The sequence below is a fragment of the Heptranchias perlo genome, chromosome 5 (genome assembly GCF_035084215.1).
Source record: "Heptranchias perlo isolate sHepPer1 chromosome 5, sHepPer1.hap1, whole genome shotgun sequence".
In the NCBI taxonomy this organism is placed as follows: domain Eukaryota; kingdom Metazoa; phylum Chordata; class Chondrichthyes; order Hexanchiformes; family Hexanchidae; genus Heptranchias; species Heptranchias perlo.
This window is the reverse complement of record NC_090329.1, coordinates 11,452,680-11,476,355: the sequence shown is the minus strand read 5'-3', so window position 1 is coordinate 11,476,355 and position 23,676 is coordinate 11,452,680. Positions and strand designations below refer to the sequence as shown.

The window sequence follows — 23,676 nt, the reverse complement described above, 5'->3', positions numbered from 1 at the left end:
TTGTAATGACATATGAAATGCATTCTAATCTCACCTCAGGAATGAGTTACTGCACCTGTATTCTATAGTTACTGGAAATCAAAAAGAAAAATCCTTTATGTTTTGTCAACCAATTGGAGACTTTTATATAATTTATTAAATGAAATTATTGTGCAACAACTTAAAACAGTGCCAATGAAAACATTACAGGTTTGTGTTCAGTGTCAGTCGTGTTGGCCTGTCTCATTTCACTGTTCTACACTTCCAGAGATAACGATATTTTATATCAAACTCATGATCCTAACAATAGAGTTGTCAGTCATGCGGTGGATTCTGATATTTAACAAAAGGACATGCAATTAACGTCAACTGCAGATTTATTTAAGTACTTTAAAGCACTGAAGGACAACACTTATGCCATAAAAATGTTATAATAATGGCTATAAACAAGATAATGAACAATTTTACTTCCATCACCACTGGGGTGACCACCAGTTTTAGGATACACTATTCAGTCAAGTTTCTTATGCAAAAATATTATGGTCATTTTAGGACAGATTATTTTCTTAATACTTACATGAGAGGAGTAATTACACCCCCTGCAATCTGCTTAAAATTGTTGCACTATCAGTCAAGCAATATTACATATGTTGTTTTACGTCTGCACACATTTACTGTCAACTTTCTCCCATTCTAAATGAGTATGTGCATATTTATAATGGAAACTGCCTATTTAAAACTGGTCAGACTATAATTACACTCTCCCCCCCCCCTCAATGAAGAAGGAAGCTTAATTAAAGCACAAGTCTACACAGATGGGCCTGAAATTTCCTCTCAATATGCACCCGAAAAACAGCACAATTGTGGACAATACTGTTATCCAGCCCAAAAGATCAAGGAAATTTGGGCGCAAGTGACTTACAAAAGATTGAGGGAATATGGGTGTAACAGTTCAACAAGGACATCTCCCAGACCCTCCATTGCTCATTAACATTGCCCCGCCCCCATCTGAAAGAGCGGACAACACAAGTTTCCTGCACTTATGCAGGTTCAGAACGGATGCAAACTTAAACCCAAAATTTTAATCACACAGGCATTCTTTGAATTTACTCCTGAGATTGGCAAAAGCAATTCCACTCTTGGAATTCACTGACATAATAACAGATTTACATGTTTATTAAAAGATGTATTCAACAAATTAAAATATATTAAACAGCAATATAAAACAAAGAAATGCCTGCACTGAGTTAGTAGCGAGATAGTTGCCAAAGAACATTCAAAGAACTCCAATAAATATGAGCCAAACAATATCGGCTTATATGGCACTATTTCTGGAAAATTCGAATGAAAACCTGGATTCTAAATTATTTGCAAACTTGATTACTACAAATCTTTAGTAGAGATACAATTTTTATTGGGTTGTGTAGATCACCAAATTCCACTCAAGAGTAAAAAGTACAAATAATTCAGTTAAAAAACAAGTGCAAGTGTCTTGTTTTAATGAAAGCAAAATTATTAAATTGGAATTCTCAGCCTATACGAAAAGTATAGATCGATGAGAGCTAAGCTGGTGACAGCAATTTGTTTTTGAATAGTCAAATGCCGATATTAATATAAGCTTTTTTTTCTCTCCAACTCATTTAGCAAAGACAAAACAGATGCACGTGACGGGATTTTAATTTAAATTAAATCAAATTCCTGGTGCATAAGAAATGAAAATCATTTTCATATGGAAGAGATTTGAGAAACACCATCGTCTGAAATCAGGACACAAAATTTGTTCGCTCAAAGGAGTATTCATTAGCCTCTGAAGTCATATTAGACTTTTTTTTAATAAACTTTGGCAATAACGCAGGTCCTAAATGTCACAGCCATTCTGATTCCAAGTGTGGCTACTTAGTTCATGTGCCAAAGCTTCCAAGGAAGCTGTTCGTTGCAGCATAGATGTTCATCACTGGTAGTTTTTTTTAAAAAAAGGTTGCGGGTTGGGGGGTTACGTGTAGTTGTCAAGTAGCTTAGGGTTAAGGGTTAAAGCAAAGTGAATCAAAGTTCAACAGATATACATCAAGGTAGCTATTAACTTAAGCAGTCTACAGTTCACAGCTTGTTTTAACAATTTTATTATTTCATTAATAAAATCATGAAATGTGATACGAGTTGATTATTTCCAAAATCAATGTAATTTCAGAGAGTCGGGACAATGCAGGATCCATCTGATATATCACAAAAGCAGAGGGCATTTCTTCCTTACGTTTTCATTACTGGATTTTACACTTCGGCGTAGTCTAATTAGTTCCACATAAAATTTCACTGTAAATTGACATTGGCAAAATCGGCACGAGTGGGCTGAAATCGGGCAGAACTTCCTGATTATGCCTCCACAGAAGAATTCCAAGCCATGGTTTCTTTTATAAATGTGGAATTAGAAATGTAAATAAAAATATGGAAAGAATGTGAGATTTTAAAATGGGGACTGAGTTATGTATGGGTGCTCTGGTCCAATTTTCTCCTACCTGTTAACTCTGCTTCACACTCGACTCCCTGTATGCAACACCCAGGAAGATTGCTTATATATTAAAAATCGTATATCCCCATGCACTTCCTGTCAACTTTTTCCGTTATAAATTCCCGTGCCCATATGTAAACTTGTCAAAGTGATGCTATAGTGTCTGTTTTGCAGCTCTTAGCTCCGCAATATGTAGGAGCTTGCTGCGGAATCAGGATACTGGCAGCAGAGCTTTGGATGAGCTGAAGTGTTGGACGATATCATGGAGGAGGAAAAAGGCAGTCTTTGTGAGAGAGAGGATGTGGGACCAGAGGCTCACCTCAAAAATACAAAAGGGATGATTCTTAACCAATGGGGAAGAAAACAGGTGCCCACATCTTCTCCAACTAAAATCTAGTTTTAAATATTAATTCTAAAACTGTATGTTCATGAAACATTTACATCCATGAATACCACATAGTCATTAAAAAAATGAAAATTGTATTTTAATTTAGAAATAAACCAATTTGCAAAACCGATAGACACAGCTACAATAGAACTTTACAAAACAATTACTGACAGGAGACTTAAATAAAGTTAGGCTCATGATAATACTCTAAGAGGCAGAGCTGCATCACAAACTGATTAATAGAACTGTTCAGCACTCAACAAATTGAAAACAGAGTCTGTGGCATTATCTAAACAGCAGGGTATTAGCATCAGGAGAACTGGCACGGATACAAAAATTACTTGATGCATGTCCAAGGTTTAGAGGTCAGTACAAGCATGGGAAGCCTTATAGTATAAAGCATAAATCTACCACCAATCTATAAATGTTACAGATCACTCTATGTCAACAGATGGCTTGGAATCAAGCTGCCTACCACAAACTACCACAAAATAGGAAGGGGGCAGGAGGACAACAGATGTTGCCCGATAATTCTATCAGTAAAGGATTGAACAGCTTTTCCTGAAGAGTTCGGAAATTTCACTGCATTATGGATATTCTAATGTAACTGTGCTGTATATGTGGCACCAGTGCTGCACTAAGATGTCCATCATGCTGGTGCCAATACTGCTGCTGCTGCGGGAGCTTACCACCAAAAGGGACAGATGCTGATGGAGCAAATTCTGTTATTAAAAACAAATTCAAATACAAACTAAAACACTCTCTTGTAATGCCACAGCTGAAAACGGCAGTGTCTTGTCATAAAATCATAGAAAGTTATGGCACAGAAGGAGGCCATTCAGCCCATCGTGTCCATGCCGAAAAAGAGCTATCCAGCCTAATCCCACTTTCCAGCACTTGGCCTGTAGCCCTGTAGGTTATGGCACTTCAAGTGCTCATCAAAGTACTTTTTAAATGAGTTGAGGGTTTCTGCCTCTACCACCCTTTCAGGCAGTGAGTTCCAGACCCCCATCACCCTCTGGGTGAAAAAAATTCTCCTCAGCTCCCCTCTAATCCTTCTACCAATTACTTTAAATCTATGCCCCCTGGTTACTGACCCCTCTACTAAGGGAAATAGATCCTTCCCATCCACTTTATTTAGTCCCGTCATAATTATAAATATCTCAACTAAATCTCCACTCAGCCTCTTTTGTTCCAAAGAAAACAACCCCAGCCTATCCAATCTTTTCTCATAGCTAAAATTCTCCAGCCCTGGCAACATCCTCATAAATCTCCTTTGTATCCTCTCCAGTGCAATCACATCTTTTCTGTAATGTGGTGACTAGAACTATACGCAGTACTCAAGCTGTGGCCTAACCAATGTTTTATACAGTTCCAGCATAACCTCCCTGCTCTTGTATTCTATGCCTCGGCTAATAAAGGAAAGTATCCCGTATGAGTTTTTAAACCATCTTATCTACCTGTCCTGCTACCTTTAGGGATCTGTGGTCATGCACTCCAATCACGAAGAAAACAATCGGAAGTTGCAAGGTATACAACAGATGTTGCCCAATAGCTCTATCAGTAAATTGATTAAGAGGGAAAGAGAGTATGAGAGTAAACTTGCAAGGAACATAAAAGTGGACTATAAAAGTTTCTACAAGTATGTAAAAAGAAAAAGATTAAAGATTAGTGAAGACAAATGTAGGTCCCTTGCAGTCAGAAACAGGAGAATTTATAATTGGGAACAAGGAAATGGCAGAGCAATTAAACAAATACTTTGGTTCTGTCTTCACGAAGAGGACACAAATAACTTCCCAGAAATGCTAAGGAACCAAGGGACTAGTGAGAAGGAGGAATTAAAGGAAATTAGTATTAGTTAAAAAAAAGTGCCGGAGAAATTAATGGGACTGAAAGCCGATAAATCCCCAGGGCCTGATAATCGGCATCCCAGAGTACTAAAAGAGGTAGCCATGGAAATAGTGGATGCATTAGTTGTCATCTTCCAAAATTCTATAGAGTATGGAACAGTTCCTGCAGATTGGAGGGTGGCAAATGGAACCCCACTATTTAAAAAAGGAGGGTGAGGAAACAGGGAACTACAGACATCAGTAGTAGGGAAAATGCTAGAATCTATTATAAAGGATGTGAATACAGGACATTTAGAAAATATCAACGGGATTAGACAAAGTCAACATGGATTTATGAAAGGGAAATAATGTTTGACAAACCGACTGGAGTTTTTTGAGGATGTAACTGGTAGAATAGATAAGGGAGAACCAGTGGATGTGATTTATTTGGATTTTCACAAGGCCTTTGATAAAGTCCAACATAAGAGGTTAGTGCGCAAAATTAAAGCACATGGGATTGGGGGTAATATACTGGCATGGATTGAAAATTGGTTGACAGGAGGAATAAATGGGTCTTTTTCGAGGTGGCAGGCAGTGACAAGTGGGGTACCGCAGGGATCAGTGCCTGGGCCCCAGCTATTCACAATATATATCAATGATTTGGATGAGGGAATCAAATGTAATATTTCCAAGTTTGCTGATGACACAAAACTAGGTGGGATCGTGAGTTGTGAGGAGGATGCAAAGAGGCTTCAAGGCGATTTAGACAAGTTGAGTGAGTGGGCAAATACATGGCAGATGCAGTATAATGTGGATAAATGTGAAGTTATCCACTTCGGAAGGAAAAACAGAAAGGCAGAGTATTATTTAAATGGTGATAGATTGGGAAATGTTGCTGTACAAAGGGACCTGGGTGTTCTTGTACACCAGTCACTGAAAGCAAACATGCAGTGCAGCAAGCATTTAGGAAGGGAAATGGTATGTTGGCCTTCATTGCAAGAGGATTTGATTATAGGAGCAAGGATGTCTTACTGCAGTTATACAGGGCCTTGATGAGACCACACCTGGAGCATTGTGTGCAGTTTTGGTCTCCTTACCTAAGAAAGGATATACTTGCCATAGAGGGAATGCAGCGAAGGTTCACCAGACTGATTCCTGGGATGGCAGGACTGTCCCATGAGGAGAAATCGGGTCTACTCGGCCTTTATTCACTCGAGTTCAGAAGAATGAGAGGGATCTCATTGAAACATATAAAATTCTGACAGGGCTAGACAGACTGGATGGAGGGAGGATGTTCCGCCTGGCTGGGGGGTCCAGAACGAGGGGTCACAGTCTCAGGACACTTGGTAGGACATTTAGGACTGAGTCGAGGAGAAATTTCTTCACTCAAGAGGGTGGTGAACCTGTGGAATTCTCTGCCACAGAAGGCTGTGGAGGCCAAGTCACTGAATATATTTAAGGAGCTAGATAGATTTCTAGACACAAAATGCATGAAAGGCTATGGGGAGAGAGCGGGTATATGGTATTGAGGTAGAGGATCAGCCATGATCATACTGAATGGTGGAGCAGGCTCGAAGGGTCAAATGGCCTACTCATTCTCCTATTTTCTATGTTTCTATGTAAAGGATCGTGTTCATTAAGAGTAGATGTGGAACTCTGCTACCTCCTGCACTCTACAGCAGTCCCAGTAGACTATATAACTGTAGTTTCTCAGTCATATGTTTTCAATCCTGCATTAAGGCCAGACTAACGAAATTCACCTGTAGGAAAAAACAATAGAACCGCATGTGGTTATTAGGTACTGGAGCAGCAGTGATAGTGGTCACATAGAAGTCCAGAGGTAGAGAGAGAATGTTTAGTTTTCTTGGAGCAAAAGCTGGTTCTTTAAGCAAAGTCTATTTCTCCTGTGGCTTTAGAAACAGTGGGGTACAATTTCCTGTAGGGGTGTAATCGGAAGTTCCACCCAAAATTATGCCAGTTTGCACCCAAATTTCTTGGAAGTCACATTAACATAGCTGGTATGTAAAACTGGGTGTAAACAACTGGGGACTAAGGAAAGGCACAAACTCAAACCATATATTCTTTCTTTAAGTTTAAAAATTAAATTTCAAGCCACCTATCATTCATGCACATTAGGCACAGCATGTTTAAGAACGTGCAATCGTGGAACATTTTCAATTTTTAATGCCATGAAAATGCATTCAAAGAAGCAGAAACCACAGTGCAGGTCTCAGTGAGGACAAAAAAAAAAAAAAAAAAAAAATAGCTCAAAAAAATTGCAATATAACACCAGAAGAATGACTGTTTCCAGCTGCACCTAAAATTCTGGGTTTAATTTTATGCCCGTTTTGAACAAGCCTAATTCCAGGAAATTAGCATGTATGGTTCTTCAGCCTGGGGGCCGAGCCATTATAATGTGCTGAGATGCATTCAGGGGCAGGGATCGATAGATGGGCGTAAAAGAGTGGGAAAATTCAGTCATTGCATAATTACGTAGCAACACACTTGTACCCGGGCTTCCTCAATCTTTTATGCCTGGTATTTGCTTTACGTCCCCGATTATACATGTTTTGAGCACAAATATACAGGAAATTCTACCCTAGTGTGTCTAATACCCAAAGATATACTGAACATTGTTTGGAAGGGAAGAATAATTAATTTCTCTAACTTCAAATACTAATTACAGAATGGTAAAATATGCACAACACTTGCATTGAATAATCATTTTCATACAGCCAGCTATTAAAAGAGTGAGCAAATGCTTAAAAAATGCCCCGTACTTTACAGAAGACAACCAGTCTACCAAACCCCCCAGATGACTTCTCTTCTCTCATGGATACTTCAGCAGGCTACACTTCTATATTCCACCAAAAGTATTTCTCTCGTTCACTTGCATTTGGCCTGCTAGAATTCTACAATGAATTGCACATCTTGGTATATCTTCAGTTTGGAGGAGTGTAGGAAACAATGGAAACAGCAGGATAAATCTGCGGTTTCTGCTAATGTGATTTTCTGTCACGCCAGTACAGGATATGGAAAGTGGATGTACAACAAGCTAATTTTCCCTCCAATCTATCAGCTTAGCATCTTTACTTCGTGCATTTGATAATCCAGCTGAAAAAAGGCAATGAACTGCAGGCCGAACAACACACACACCAAATATCACAATGCAAAAGGAGTTCAATTGGCCCATTGTGCCTGTACCAATTCACAGAGCTATCCATTAATCCAGAGCTATCCCATTAGTCCAATTCCCCTGTCCTTCCCCAATACTCACATTTTTCTTTTTCAAATATTTATCCACTTGCCTTTTATAAATGATTAAGGATTCTGCTTCCACCGTTATTCCTGGTAGGGCATTCCACGTTCTAAAATTCCCTCTGCGTAGAATAGAATTCCTCCTAATTTCCCCCTTTGTTCACCTTCCACTTCCGCCCTCTAGTTACCAACTCCCTGGTTAGTAGAAGCAGTTTTTCCTTATTTACTTCCATCAGATCTCCTCAACCTCTGCTCTGATCAAGAGCACCCCAGTTTCTCTAGTCTCCCCTCATAACTAAAGCCTCTCATCTCTAGTATAATCTTAGCAAATCTCTTCTGTAGCCTTCGCATCTTTCCTAAAAGTAGGGTGTCCAAAACTGTACACAATTTCTACCGATGGTATTTAACATTATCTCTTTTGTACTCGATGCCCCCATTTATGAAACCTAGAATCCATTTTTAAAAATAAACTATTTTAACTACTTGTCTTCTCATTTTTTTAAATTTGTGCACCCGAACACCCAACTGTTTCTGCTCTTCTATCACTTTTAAAGTTTTACTATTTAGTATACATTTTCTCTACTTAGCTCCTGCTATAAATTACCATTTTACTTTAAATTTTCTCTTGCATCTATATGCCCAATTTACTCACGAACACAAATGGCAGCTTGGAGGAAGGGAGGGAGGAGAATAAAGGACCATCACCAGAAAGAAAGATCTTGCATTTATATAACACCTTTCACAACCTCAGGTTGTCTCAAAGCGCTTCACAACCAATGAAGTATTTTTGAAGTGTAGTCACTGTTGTAATGTAGGAAACGCACTGAAATAGCACTATCTCAATGCTTTTCAGGAACAACCAACTGGACTTTAGTGACTGAATGCCATCAAGGAGGACTGACAAAAATACGGAAAAGGAATAAGTGGTTTTTCAAACAACTTCAGTGTCCATAAAATCAAAATTGGGGTCTGCATATTGTGGATACCTAGGCTAAATAAGGTATCCTAGGTCTGCATATTGTGGATACCTAAGCTAAATAATAAAAATTTTAAAACTTACAAATATACATACTAATTAAATCCATATTATTTGTTCCTTTAAGAATTTTAAATGTTCCAATAAGATTACCACTCAATCCAGTTTTCTCCAATGATTTTAGCTAATTCTATGCTCCCATCCTTACAGTAGTATGTTGAATTCCAGAATTATCCTCAGCACTCTTCTATGAACCCTCTCCACCTCATTAGAGGAGAAGGAATGACTAGGGAGTACTTTTTAGTCAATGTATTTTGCCTTTTTATAGAAAAAATAAGTTTCTCTGAAGAGTTCAATTTCAAAGAGCATAAATTCAGATTGGCTAAAAAGCTGATCTAAAGCTGCCCAACAAAAAACCTTAGTCTTAGCCCAGGAAATCTGTACCCTCATCTTGTACCATTGGTATGAAGTTCACCCTTCAGGTGCTTGCAATGTACCTTCACTAAAATGTATGAAACGCTCTCCTAATGTGACATCACCATTGTGGCAGAAAGATTGAAATAATCTGTTTCAGGTGCATCCCTACATATGATTAGGACTACATTTCAATTTTTCTTTTGACTGTTTATCTATAGAAAGGAATTGGAAAGAGTTACTTTAAATGCTGGGTTTTTAAAAGTAATGTGTATTCTCTAGAGTTCAAATAAAAGACACCTCTTATGTAGGTTATCAGAAGGGTTCGGTTTGGGCCCCACTCCACTCCAGATAGCTGCGGCGAGCAGAGACCGTGGTGTCGGCTCTGGATTGGTGTCCAGTGGAACACTTGTGTCCAATGGGTGCAGGTGGTCCCATCTCTCTCCCCCCCACCCCGCCACCTCAAAGGGTAGGTGCACCTCCCCTCCACCCCGGCTCAAGAATTTCACGTGTAGGACTCGAGTCAGGATCTGCCCTGGGATGGACAAACCTGGTTGTCATAGTATCAAAATGAAAACTTAAATTTCATCATGATTTCTCATACACTGAAATTGTCCAAAGCAGCTGAAAAACCACAGCACCCAAGGCTTAAGTGAAATATCCAATTCAAGCCTCAGGTTCCAGACAGAACAGTAGACCTACAGAGGGGAAACTTCTTGGAGGCTAAACAACCACGTGTATGGGTACAATCAGAGATTTTCATTTTCCAGAACTGTGCAATTTTTGCTTGCATTATTTCTAGCTGACCAGAATGAAGGCAAGGCCAAAAACAACGTAGAGAAATTATTCAAGCAATTTGGTAGGTTTGCTTAACAATAGTTTTACAAAGAAAAATTGAAGTATTTGTTCAGTTTTTTATTGCGTACTGGTTCCTTTTGGATATTTTTTGTCACTTTTGACTTGCTTATATTTAGTCAAATGGATAGCTGATCGGCTTAACTAGTCACGTGCCCGTTAAGCTGCCAATCATGATTTTTTACTCGAGAAGTGTGCGATATTTTGCAGGTATGGCGTCTTTACGGTTGTACTTTCAGGTGTGCACACGAATATTAAACTTATCGATTTAGGAATTCCAATAAGCTGTCACAGCAGTTTTGTCATTGTATTTTTTTTGACTGTCATGGACTTCGTGTCTAAGACAGAGGAAGAGAGCGAGAAAACAGAAATTAAGATTCTAATTTAGAACTTCTTGGACAAAGAAGTACAGTGACATCGCACATTCCATGTATAACATGAATACATTACTGTGATATTTCTGATTATTACAAGTAATAGAGCAGGTCAAGGAATGTCAGCAACTAGTTTTCTTCCTATAATTTTTGGGAGGTGAATTTCATGTTCATTGAGATGAAGGATGCCAGTGTTGAGGAGGGGAGCACTTTTTTCATCCAGTATCAAACACTCCCACAGTCAGCTACAGAATAAATCTCCTTTAATTTTGCCTCTACGTGCCCAAGTCCCACTGTTGAGGAGACTCCCTTCTTCCCTAATGCACTGGTGGGAATTCATTTCCCACACAATAAATCCTTACGGTCTCTCAGATTGCCAGTTAGCAGCCCATTAAGCACCAGGTTGAGACCACCTGATCATAGGGGCCTTCACATCCAGAAAATGAGAATGGCTTTCATTTCCCCAGGTCTGAGTTGAATTATAACCTAGGGTTGAGTTGAAAAGCCAGGATTTAACCACTCCATTACCCAGTCACCCAGCAACAAATTTTGATGGACATCTGAAGATAGCTATTACAGGACAGCTCTGAGTCCTAAACTTCCTTACTCTTAGCTACCAGGTGATTGATATGTCATACTTCTCAGACAACTTTTTGCAGTTTGCTAAATAGGTTTTTAATTTTTCACTTAAAAATAAGAGTTCACAATCAACATTTAGTCACTAGCAGGAAGAAATGAACCATGGACCTTCCTAATCTGTGTGGCTCAGCAGCACACCACCCCACCCAGTGAGCCATCAAAGCAGCTTAGAATATACAACCTCACAAAGAATCGCAGTTCAGTTTAAAGGATTTCCTGATTTTATTTTTCTTCAGGAATCAAAGATAATATTCCTTATCAGGATTCCTCCAACTCCAACATTAACAAATTCTTGAATAAAAGTGGATCACACGATCCATTCTAACACTAAAGGGCAAATTCTTCCACTTAGGAGTCCACCACCTCAAAGTCCTAGCCTATGTGTATTAAATAGGATATCAACAAACACTTGAGGAATACTAGATCAAAAGTTGAATTTGAACAGTTGGTCTCATATGTAATACTATTAATATGGCTGTTCAGATGGACCTGGTATTCCTTGTCCCAAAGCCCAAGAATCAGAACTCCAAAGGGGATAACTTCAATTTTTACAGACTGCCAATTCTTTTATGGTGGTCTTCATGACTGCCAAGCAATCCATCAGCAGCTGATCTGATGGCAATGTGGCCACAGAAACAAGTTTTTCTGATCACTGACATTAAAGGATGCAGGAGTGTGGTCAACTGCAAGAAGGCAACACTTACCGAAAATGAAGGATCCAAGGCTCATCACAGCAGTCCCTTTTGTGCTAAAATAAAGGCACTGAAGAGTGTGCCCAATAGATTAGACAGTTGATGTCAAGAAGTCTGGCCATCGTCTTCGACCCCGCCACAAACTCCATACTCTCGCCACCGACTCGATCCCGCTCCCCAACAACACTGTACATCGCAGGTTGCACCAGACTGTTCGACACCTCAGTTTCCTATTGACCAGAGCTGAGCTGAGCTTCAGACCGCATATACTCTCCATCACCAAATCCGCCTATCTGACACCTCCCTCAGCCCATCTGTTGCTGAAACTTTCATCCATACCTGGCAACTCCAGACTCAACTATTCCAATGCTCTCCTGGCTAGCCTCCCATCCTCCATAAGTTCATCCAAAACTCTGCTGCCCGTATCCTATCCTACACCATATCCCGCTTACCCATCACTCCTGACATTAGAGAACAGTCCCCCAACGCCTAAAATTTTAAAATCTCATCCTCCTGTTTAAATCCCATTTCCAAGGGGCAAAGTAAGAAAGTGCATTGAACAAGAGTATCTAAAGTGTGTTCTATTGGCAAACCCAGATAGCTGGGAAGGATTGAGAGCAGCCCTATTATCGCTCCCATTCTGCCAGAATGAATTTCAAACTAATCAGGAATTAATTTCTTATTGAAATACCCTGTTAATTGACACAGAAAGAAGACTGATGGTGGGAATTCCTTGACATGTGAAAGTATGACACAAAATTAGTGCATGGGGAATGAGATACTTTTGATGCTTGGCAGCAGGTGAAAAATACAGTCCATTTCACTCTATCATTGTAAACAATGCAACATTTTGGAATACCATTCGTAACCTGATTGTTCTCAGTGAAAAATAAACTGGACATAAAGTTAAGCTATTAGATCAATGACATAAGACCAAATTGCATTCTAGTTTATGAACATCACAAGACTGTCTGACAAATAATGTATTTAAAGTCCACAATGAACAAAACAAAAATGCTGCCTCCATTCACTCAACATGGGAAGTACAGCATCAAGATAAAACTGAAGAGGATGTTATGAAACTGAAAGAAGTAATGCACAATAGAACAATCACAATTCAATTTCACATATTAAGCAGGAACTAGGTAGTCTTGTGTTAATTGTCACACAAGTATTTGATCAGGATTTACTTTTTGTAGTTAACTTGTGGTACCAATATACAAAAATGAAAATCTCCAGTCTAATATACTAAATATCACGCATCAATGTACACACAGCACAAAACAGTATTTGTCGTTTTTGTATTCCACTAACTTTGTATTATTACAAATTTACACAATGTTGGTTAGATATATATAAAAAAAACTTATTTGAAAGCAAGAAAGGTGCTTTGGTACTTAAACTTGAATCATGATCCACACACCCAAGGGAGTTCCAGGATTTTGACCCAGTGACGATGAAGGAACGGTGATATATTTCCAAGTCGGGATGGTGTGTGACTTGGAGGGGAACGTGCAAGGTGGTGCTGTTCCCATGTGCCTGCTCTGCCCTTGTCCTTCTAGGTGGTAAAGGTGATGCATGGTATTCAGTATATTACACTGGAGATTTTCATTTTGTATATTGGTACCACAAATTAACTACAAAAAGTAAATCCTGATCAAATACTTGTGTGACAATTAACACAAGACTACCTAGTTCCTATTTAATATGTGAAATTGAATTGTGATTGTTCTATTGTGCCACAGCTGCAGTGCTATAGGAAGGATATTAGAGACATGGGAAGGGTATAGTGAAAATTCATTGGAATGATACCACGAATGAGAGGTTATAGTTTGGAAGTAAGATGTGAAAAACAGAGGAGATTAAGGCAGGGGGGCTAATAGAGGTTTTCAAAGATTTTGAGATGCTGAGGAGATAAATAGTGAAAGTTTATTTCCACTGGTTGCAAATTGGTAACAAGGGGCATATTAGAAGAACAAAAGAGGGGATTTGGAATTTTTATTTTTAATTGTGGGTTATTAGAATCTGGAATGCCGCACCATAAGTGGCCATCAAGACAGAGACCATATCATTTAAAAGGGAACTGAATGAATATTTGAAAAAGAGGAACATAAAAGGTTAAATCAATAGTAGGAACATTACTTGAGATCATAATTAGTGATCAAATAAACAAATACTGATAAAGGCATGGACAGATCATAGAGTCTGTATAGAGATCATACAGATTATGTATAACTAATTTTTTGAGGGAATAATGGAAAGCATAGATAAGGGGAAAATGCAGGTGAAGTTTATATGGACTTCTAGAAAGCATTTGATAAAGTGGTGGATGAGAAATGCTGAGAAAATGACATAATTGGGAAAATGTAATACAGAGACATAGCTGAAAGACAGACAGCAAAGGGCTGTGGTAAACAAATGGTCCTCAGGCCAACATTATTCTATAAATAAATGATCTGAATGTTGACAGTACAGGGTGGATATTAAAGTTTGCTCATGATACCAAACTGGGAGGAGTAGGAAGCTGCCAGGGAGAGTGCAGAAAACTACAGGAGGACATGAACAGCTGAGGTGAATGGGCAGATAAGTGGAAGATGCAGTGGAGAAGGTGGTGAGGTGAATATTTCGGAAACAAGAATCAAGAATTGAAAAACTTGAAATGGCAAATTTCTCAATGCAGTGGAGGAACAAAAGGATCCAGGTATACAGATCCTTAAAAGTGGGAGGAGAGATTTTAAAAAGCCATTAAGGAAAATGGGAATTTGGAGTTTACATCCAGAAAGATGGAATACAAAAACAAAGATGATTATACAAAATTCTTAGGCCACAGCTGGTAGTTTTGGGTTCCTTACTGTAAGAGGGATGTAACAGCCTTGGAAAAAGGGCAAATTTACAAGTATACCAAGGAGGAGGGGTCTGAATTATGAGGAAAGGCTAGAGTAACTAGGGCTGTATCCTCTCAAGACTGAAGATTGAGGTGGAATTTGACAGAGGTATTCAAATTAATAGACAAGATAAACACAGATTATTTCCATTGGTGGGTAAATCAAAGGCAAGAGGGCATGATCTCAAGACAAACACTAGATAGTAGCGAGCAAAAGAAACATTTTCATAGCAAAAGTTAATGGAAAGTGTAATGCTTTGCTGGTCCGTGAGTCATCAGTACAGTCTTGTGCCAGTAGATTTTCGAAAATCCATTGTCATCAGAGCAAGGGTGTCATGTGTTAACAATCTGACATCAATGCCAGGAGGAATTAACTTGAGACCATTGCCAAATAGTGGTGATTTGGTCTCCATTTTTGGGTGTTGAAGTGCCATTGGTGCAATCAAAACACACGGTACTCGGTGGTCACAAGAATTCTGCGCTGGGAAACTCTAGATCTGAGGCTGGAGTCCTTTCTTTGGAATGATCATTTTCCTTGTACATCTTGTGTTTTACTCTTTTATCCTGTTTCTTGCAGGATAAGCAAAGTGCAGATACATTTAGAGAATCTGAGACAGGCGCTGCAGTTGTTGGTGTCATGATCTGGAGATAGAAATCTTAAGCCCAACTGATGCAGAGAATGAAAGGGAATATTATATTGTTAGCAATGCTTGAAACCTTTTCCAGGACTGAGACAGTTAAACTGTCCATTCAAAAATGGATTAGAAATGAGAACAAAAGAAATCTGCTGATTTGTTTTCCCTTCTTTGGCACCAAAACTAAAGAAATGTTGTCACTGTAGGATTATTACAGCAAACCTCTGACATTAAAGCTGCAGAAACTATGAACTGCAATGCTGCCAAACAATGTCCACCTTAATGCTAAAATATAGTACAAATGTCTTTTCACCTCAAGAGAGTACAAAAGAACCCAGCAAAAAAAAAAAAAATTCTATTGTTTTAATAAATTATTTTGCTGGGGACAATATCAGGTAGCCCTAAAGCAGTTAGAACAGAAGCCAGATGTCGCACAAAAGGTTCTTCTACCCTTTCGTACATGCACCAATGTGGCATTTCTGTCTTCTACATTAGCCACCTCTGTAGCTCCTGCAAATGAGACTGCTTATAATGGAGTTGAGATTATCCAAACTGATTTCTCTTGTAGTCCTTACAACCAATGGAGGGTGTAATTCAATAATCTGGGCTATATTTGAACCCAAGTCCAAGAAGTAAAACGGCAGCCCACTATACTGCTAAGTGTTGTAAAAACATCAATGCAATCTCACCTTCTTTACGAGCATATGCCTGACTTGCTGCAATAACTTGTGGGTAATCTGGGTTGTAACGTGTTCCTTCTGGAAAAATCACAAGATATGCCTGAAGAAGAAAAAGAAAACGTGTTAAAATGTTCATTTTGAGATTGTCTATTTTTAGGCTGGTTTCACTGAAATCTTAAAAATATACTGCAAACAGCTATTGGTTGAACAATTAGCTCTTAAAGCCCCTTAAGCCTCTAAGTGCTAAGGCTTTCCATCACAGTTGGAATAAGTAATCAGTCCAATCAAGCGCCTCCAAGTAAGTGAAAATAAGATGGTTAGCCTCACCAGTCGAAAACATTGATTTTCAAACATGATTCCCTGGACCCTAATGAGTCTGAAAATGGTACCAAGGAGTCTGCAAAGTCAGATTTTGATTTTTTTTTGCATTTCTTGACTTACCAGCAAGTTATTAATTTTACTATATACTAATAAAAATAAACACTTTCTGCAATAATGGCAATATTTTCCCGTAGGTAGTTGTCACTTTTTTTTGGAATTTGGGACAAGGGATCGACGGGAGTGTGCAAACATTTGCAGTAGGTCTTCAGGAGCACGTCAAAGTTTGCTGGGGATCTCCCACAGATTGCAGTTTGAAAACTACAGGCACATCTGTCCACAACCATAGAACTGCAGAAGTCCATTTCAGCGGTGCCAGCTAAAAGACTTCCATTTACATACCATCTCATGTTTCCTAGAAATGATTCACTTCCAGTGTATTACTTTGAAGTGCAGTGCGTGTTATATAGACAAATGAAGATTAAGAGGAAATAGGAAGCCTTTATGTTTTTGGCTGGGGGGTTGGGTAGGTAGGTGGAGAGAAGGTATACAATCTTATTATTTTTTCCATTCTGCCCAAGTTCAACAAATTAGATGGTCAGCAATTCGAAATAATAATCCCTGTAGCATGAAGTGTTTCAACCAAATACAATGGAGGTCCTGAATGTCACTGAAGTTATGATCGGCTGAGCCTCCCCCTAGACCTAACTCTACATGTTCGCATCCCACTGTGAGTAGGGCAAGGAACCACTGGAACTCTCAGGTTTGTAGCAAATCCACATGATATTTGCAATCATAGTAATGAGTTCTGATGAAGGATAGGCATCCAAAACGTTTTAACCTGTATTTTCAATTTACAAATGCTGGAATTCACAGGTCAGTCAGCATCTTCTGTTTTTATTTCTAAGGTAATGCACATGGAGCTGGGAAAACGCCAAGAGGTATGGGACCCCTTTCTCTGGGCATGCCTCCCACCGACATCAAGCCTCCACATGTGAAGCAACCTATTGACCGTTGAAAGAGACAATCCCCAGTGCCCACCCAAACCCTGCTGGCACCCACCGCTGCTGCAACCCAATATGCAATAAATCCCTCACCAACCCTCTCCCCTCAGCAAGCCAACAATCTCCCAGACTGCCATCAAGCCCCTGCAACATAATGTACTGAGTGTGCATCTATGACCCAGACTGTCTGGACCTGTATGCATCATGTCACCTGTAATATAGTACATATGCTTTCAAAACATAGCCCGAGAGTATGTCTATGTTTCTTGCATGAAACAATAAAGAAAATGTTGGGCATAAATAATTTTGAAGCAGCTGGAAAAATCTCAGAAGCAGATTTGAAACATTACTTTGTGGAGAACATGGCATATCAATTCAAGCAACAAATACTATAGTAATTCCATCTTTCGAGAGAGCCATGGGAAAAAGTCATCTGGCAACAACTATGATGCTGCAAATAGACTATCAAGAGACTTTCTGTTTTATCCATTTTATAAATAACATTTTTGCTAAATTTATTTTAAATAATGAGCTTACCCTTTTATTAATGACAATCAGGATTCTGGTACATGTCGCTCTTTCAGCAACAGTGCAGCAATTTGAGTTCAATAGAGTAATGCCCCCGCTATGCGTTAGTGCACTGCATTTAAAAAATGTATACAGTACTCATTTCCAGATGAACCTTGCAGATTAAATTTAAGTAAACTTAGCGATTATGTCTCAATGTTTAATTCTTCAATGAGGATTAACTATGTGGAGCATCCTTTCTGACAACAGTCATGATACCTTTTGATGAAAAAGTGAAAACAAAACAAACTCTCACACATGGGAATGATTATCAAGCTTTACCCTTATGGTTTAGGACTTTATTTGAACCCTCACTGAGATTACAGCCCGGTAATTACTCCCGGGTGTACATAGTATTAAATATGTAATCTTTGAAAATAATGGTGATTAACACAATCTGGTACATGGCTACTGCCCTCTTTCCAAAACTAAGTTACAAAGCAAGGTTTTGAAAAAGTATGTATATTGTTGTGTAATTTTCACTATTAAAATATCTACCAAAACTCTTCAGAGCTACAAGGTTTAAAACTGATTTACGTAACGGATAGAAATCCTGCTTCTTTAGTAATGTTAGAGAAGTTGCATTAGCAAATTCACGAGGGTGCAACAAAGCTTCAGTACTGCAAAGCTCCTTTTTAAAAATTGCATTTGATATTTCCAGACTAAGTCTGAATAGTCATTACTAAACACGATCATAAATTCTCACTTCTAGCTTTGAAAACCTAAGCACTTGCAAATGCAGGTAAACATTATATCCAAAGCTTCAAATCTGCCACCACGTCCACGCCAACAGGGGAAGGGAGATGGAGAAAAAAAGGGATAAATACATTTATATTCAGGATGTGCAAAAACCTCAGCTATTATACAGTGTAGTAAAGCAGGCAATAGAATTCCAAATACTACAGATAAGCAAGACAGCCAAAATTTTAAACAAAGTTCTCTATTTAAAAACTCCATGAAAAAAAATCTAAATTTGGATACGTTCCCACTTAAAAACATTTAATGCACGCAATCCTATTTTTTAATTTAAATATCAACTTAGAACTTCTTGCACGTAGCATCAAGCAAAATATATTGAAAATTTAGCAAGTATGTAACTTCTAACAAGAAACGATCATATTTCTGTTTAACAGTGTTTTCATGCTATTGTAAAATAGTTCAGTAATTCCTCGTCATAATGGTTCCATGAATGCTGAAACGTCCCACTGAGAAATAAAAACTATCTTAACAGCTTTATACTGATTGGTTGGCACGATAACATGGTTAAAACATTGCAAAATAGCTCACACCTTGCATCAAACTGAATCCCTTAACTTGAAGAGTTACATAATCATTAAGAAGTGGTCTAATCATTTCCGATGCAAATAAGACTGGACAAGTATCTTTCTTTTGATTACTTTAACACTTCATGGACAACTGTGAAGAATAATTCAATTTGATCTGTAAGAACATAACTACTCACAGGCCTTCTGATTTTTGGGCAGAACTTCAAGCCTGTACACATCAGATAGTATTAAGATCCTGTTGGTGGCGCTGCAAAGTTATCAGTTGCATGCATTATTGTGTATAGACAATAAGGTTACTTTTCCCAAAATAAATTCTTAGCAACTGGGCAAGAAAATGGTACACAACATTATAACCATGCAGAAAACACAATTTAAAAGAAAGTTTTTGAAAGTTCCAAAACAAAATAGGGTCAGAGAACAGGTCATCATCCAATTGTGTATCTGCATGGGAATAGCTAGAATGCTGCACACACCAGCGACAGCCAATACAGCATCACTTGCGAAAACAGAAAAATAAAATTCCATTCTCTTTGATTCATTTAACTTTAAGTAATATTTACTTATTACCATAATAATGTAAACACAATACTGTAGTACTTACTGGGGTGCCCACTTTTATCTGTTGTTGCAGTTTATTAGCCATTGCTTCTTCATTGAATTTGGCACTTCGCTTGACATAAATTCCTCCATGCTAAAATATAAATGATATACACTATGAATTACATCTAGATGTTCTTTATTGCAAGGTTCATTGAGTTTTGTAATAGAATTTTTAAAAATACAACACAACTGACAACACAATTGATCAATGTCTGACATTAATGGAATAAAATGATAATTGTCCATGGGTAAGCTTTGCTAGTTCTGTTCATGTCAGCATTGGACAAGCCCATTTTTAAAATTTATAGTACTCTACATAATCTCAAAAGTGCACAAGAGGCATTAAAATGGTGTATAAGTTTACAGTTCAAATGCAATATTAGGAGTATGTCTTTGAAAAATAACCTACAACCAAAATGTTTCACATCTGCAAAATACGAAAAAACTTCACTATTAATGACAATTTAGGTTATTATTCTGAGCTGCAAACCTTAAATACGAACAACGACTAGAGCTGCAACTCTCACTTTGTTGATACTTTTAATTGTATTTTTGTGGTTTAGAGTTCAGGATGCATTCCACGATTGTGTGGAATGTGATCACAACGAAATACCATTCGCTCCATATGAATGCAGGTCTATCATGTGTGGCATGCTGCATATCATTTTTTTCAGTTTGGTCTTCTCTAAAATCTTACACAGAAGGTAATAAGAAATTATTCAACTGAATTCATTTTTCAGATATGCAAATTAAATTTGCCATAAATCATTTCATACTTTTCAAACCTTAGAACCTCACAAGCAGTGGCCATATAACGGTCAAGTTGCTTGATGGTCCCTATCCTGAGGATTTTTTTTTTAACTGGTCAAATAGCTACTTCCTGAGTTTTGAAAGAGAGTATAGGAATCTGTTAGAAAAGAATTTGATATTACAGTCAGGGGCAAATACTTTATTAAAAAAAAACTAAATATGGTGTTGGGCTTCTTGGTTTGTGAAGTGCAAGAGGTTGGGGGAGGGGGGAGGGTAGTCAATGCTGGCGAATACTACAATGTTTGCAAATATAAAATCTAAGGATTGCAGGTGGGAAAATATGTTGTACAGAAAATACTACTCAGATAGCCTTTCCTTGTCCTTTTTCTATTGTTTCCTTAAAAGAGATTTGAGAAGTCAGATCAAAAAAGATCTTTTTAGCAATGTACTTGCACTGTCACTAGAACTCACTGTGTGGTGGGCTTCCATTCACTGAGCTTCAGGTACAGGTTGATGATCATACTTGCTAATTACTTGATGTGGCTGCACAGTTGTTGAGGAATATAAAATATGCCCAGACAATGTCATTTACTTTGCTTCAGAGTATATTGGAGAGTCCAAGGAATTCTGAAGCAGGATGGACTCACCATTAATCAGTAAGAATTGCCAAACCTGGCCCCATGGACCATCTGAGGCCACTGATTTAATTTTTTGCATTAGAAAAAGACAAGATTAATACTGCACTGTGCAAGAAGAAAGCATGATTCTCTGCCTTCACTCCCTAACACCTCTAGCACAAAGGAAAGAAACTTCCTTAATGCTCCCAATTTTTGTTCAAATGCCCAGCTCCAGAAGGTATTTTCAACAGCCTTGGGGAACAGGAATGGATACCACAATAAGGTATGCCATTAAACTCCAAGGTTAGTTACAAAATACACCAAGATTTGATTTGTATTTAAGAAGAAAATTCCAGCCCAGAAGTCACCTCTCAAAGCTCTCAAATTCAAAAGACAATTTATGTTCAAATCCTCTCCGTGTTGGGTACCGGACTAAATTAGAATTGCCCTCTAAGTTTCAAATGGATTATAAAATGTTTACTAGGGTCCCGAAAAAAAGCTGGTGTTACTCCCATGAATAGATGGTTAACGGAAATGCTATAAATCTTGAAAACTGATATGGTTAAAAAGTAATAAGATAAGATATGAAAAAAAAAATGTTTGTTGGCTATTTTAGATTTTACACTGCCAGTACCAGAGACCAGTATCTGTATCTTCAGTTGGCAAATTGGAGTTATACCGCTAACTGCACCTTGCACAGAGCATATTAAAAAAAATACGAAAGTACAGGCTGGTGTGCCTGCTTTCATTTTAACATTTAAAAGATTTAAATACAAGTCCCCAGCAGATCAAACCTTTCTCTGGTTGTGGTCCTGGTGCAGATTAGCAGTCCAGGAAATTGCTTGGCTCTCAGTGGTCTGGGGCTTGCTGGCTGTTAGAGAACTGGGGTTTCTGGTGCCTGATCTGGGGATGACTGGTGGTCACAATTCAGAGCATGTATTTTTGCTGTGAAGGTTCAGGTTTTCTGGACGCAAACAGTTGTTTTTTTTTAATACTCCACCACCCGCACCAACACCACCTTAAAAATGCAGGATTCGAGCCTGGGCCAATCCTGGGCCTTTCGTAGGAACATAGGAATCGCTAGACAATAAAAGACCAAGGTCCAACTAGTTTGTTTTCTACCATCTTGGTAGTCGCATGATACAATGATAATGGAGTTTTGACCAATCATACCAATCAATCTCTATCAATTTGTGTACAACAGACCCAGAGATTCTGTAACTGTATCGTTCTAGAGATTATATTTTGCTAAAATTCAGGTTGACAGATTTGAGAAAGTATTGATGACTCAGTCAATTCCTCTTCCTTAATTGTAGACAAATATGACAGAAGGTGTAACTTTATCACTGCACCTTAAAATTTATGTTATTTGTTCCAAGAAATACTGGAGGTTATATACAGATATTTTACATATTTTGCTTTTGCAACCTCATACAGGTTATTCTTGTTCAGATGAATGCCGTACGATCTTGCCAGTAATTTAATAACGTGGCAATTAAATACTATTTTTAAATGGCATATTAAATAACTGACCTGTTTTAAGTTAAAAGGAGTGGTGGATAGTGAGGCTGATTTGCAATTCAAGCACTGTTCCTATCAACATATAGGCATCTCAGAAATTTCTCAGCCACAAAATGTCTCAGTACAGGTAAACTAATGACATAACTCTTTAATTCCAAGTTGTTTCCATTGCAAATTGCTTCCCTTCTTCGCAAAATTTTAAAAAGTACCGTACCTGAGAGAAATACCATCCATACAAGGGAAGCCACTTCAGCCCATCCTTCAGGACGTAACGCACATGGCCAAGTGCATTTTGTCGGATTGCTAACATGTCAGCAATAATCCAGTCAACTGAAAGGAAAGAAAAATATATTGTCCTCAATAAGTATATAGATATATAACTTAGTCTTTTACAGTAATTAATACACAGAACCAGAATCAAAGGTTCATCCATACACAGAATTAAAGATTCATTTTATTTTTGAAACAAAAAGTCAGTTTAAACCAGCCTATTGAAATGCGGCTATAGTATTTCTAAGGGCCTAGAGAATCTATTCCTACACAGGGAATGTAATCCTTACTTTACAAATGCTTAATCAATGACAGACTGCAGATAATCACATTTATGGAAGTTCCTAATCATCCTGGAATTTTGAAATGGATTCAATCTTAAAACTAAGTGTAATAAATTTATAAGACCACTCAGTCATCACATTTATCAGAACAAATCTTTGGAAAGCTCTTGCCTTTCCACAAAAAAAAATTTCAATGACATCCCTTGCGATTCAGTAGCTGCCACGTTTAATTAGAGCAAAAAAGAAAGCAAACACATTCTACAGCCATTATTTATACTGAACCAGAAACGTTAAACCTACCATACGATTGTGAAGAAAATGACAAACATCACTCATTAGAGCACAATGCA

At 38.1% G+C, this 23,676-nt stretch overlaps 1 protein-coding gene across 3 annotated transcripts in view; it reads right to left on the bottom strand.

Annotated features, from left to right (window-relative positions):
- Positions 1-23,676, bottom strand: part of agpat5 (1-acylglycerol-3-phosphate O-acyltransferase 5 (lysophosphatidic acid acyltransferase, epsilon)) — a 103,151-nt gene that overhangs the window by 51,002 nt on the left and 28,473 nt on the right. For all 3 annotated transcript variants that reach the window (XM_067984011.1, XM_067984012.1, XM_067984010.1), the window contains exons 3-5: positions 22,987-23,102; positions 19,886-19,975; positions 16,119-16,209 (exon numbers count right to left, since the gene is read on the bottom strand). In XM_067984011.1, the coding sequence (XP_067840112.1) occupies positions 16,119-16,209; positions 19,886-19,975; positions 22,987-23,102 (297 nt within the window). The remainder of the gene's footprint in view (positions 1-16,118; positions 16,210-19,885; positions 19,976-22,986; positions 23,103-23,676) is intronic.